The sequence below is a fragment of the Aplysia californica genome, unplaced genomic scaffold (genome assembly GCF_000002075.1).
Source record: "Aplysia californica isolate F4 #8 unplaced genomic scaffold, AplCal3.0 scaffold00442, whole genome shotgun sequence".
NCBI classification, from domain to species: domain Eukaryota; kingdom Metazoa; phylum Mollusca; class Gastropoda; order Aplysiida; family Aplysiidae; genus Aplysia; species Aplysia californica.
In genome coordinates, this window is record NW_004797712.1 from 324867 (window position 1) to 325607 (window position 741).

At 39.9% G+C, this 741-nt stretch overlaps 1 protein-coding gene across 1 annotated transcript in view; it reads left to right on the plus strand.

Annotated features, from left to right (window-relative positions):
• Positions 1–741, plus strand: part of LOC101856980 (structural maintenance of chromosomes protein 1A) — a 26507-nt gene that overhangs the window by 6792 nt on the left and 18974 nt on the right. The window contains exon 7 of the mRNA XM_035971476.1: positions 619–704. Within this exon, the coding sequence (XP_035827369.1) occupies positions 619–704 (86 nt within the window). The remainder of the gene's footprint in view (positions 1–618; positions 705–741) is intronic.

The following is a 741-nucleotide window of genomic DNA, read 5'->3' on the forward strand; positions in this document are numbered from 1 at the left end:
GACTAGGTCACCAACAGATTGTATAGAAGACAAAAATGAAAAATGTATGCAATTTTCCTTTAGAGAAGTTTATTTTATTCACCTTTCCATTTCTCTATTAGGGTACTGTATCCTGCTTCCCTTATTGTATAGAAGTTCGTGTTAAACATTAACAGTAAATTATTTAATTTGACAAGACAGCCGTGGAATAGTTTTACTTTGATATTCTGATCTATGCCCTATCTGATAAATGCATGCATGCAGTCTGCCCCTCCCTTCCCCCTCTCCCCCACCTTCATACTTCCATATCTCCTTCCTTTACTAATTACTGTATGCTTCCCAGGAATCTGAAAATATTCAGAGTGTTCAGGGTTTACTGGGGTAATAATATAGATTATGTGAAGCACGTAGAGCTTGCTGTTGAGCAGGGATACGGGCTATACAAATGCTATTCATTACTATAAGGGATAAGTGAACTCACTGCACACCAGTGTGATGCTCCCTTTTGTGTTTTACCTCTCCATTCCTTCTGTCCTTCCTGTCTGCCTGATTGCTTTGATTTGAAGACTCATTTAAAGTCTCTTGTGGCTTTAAGCTGCTTCCCGCAAATGATATTTTTGCTTTGTTCTTCTCATTCAGGAAACTGCTCTCAATAAGAAAAGGCCTCAGTACATCAAGGCGAAAGAACAGACATCCCACATGACTAAAAAGCTAGAGGCCTCTAAGTGAGTAACATTTTTGGTTTAGGGAGGGGGGGGGGGG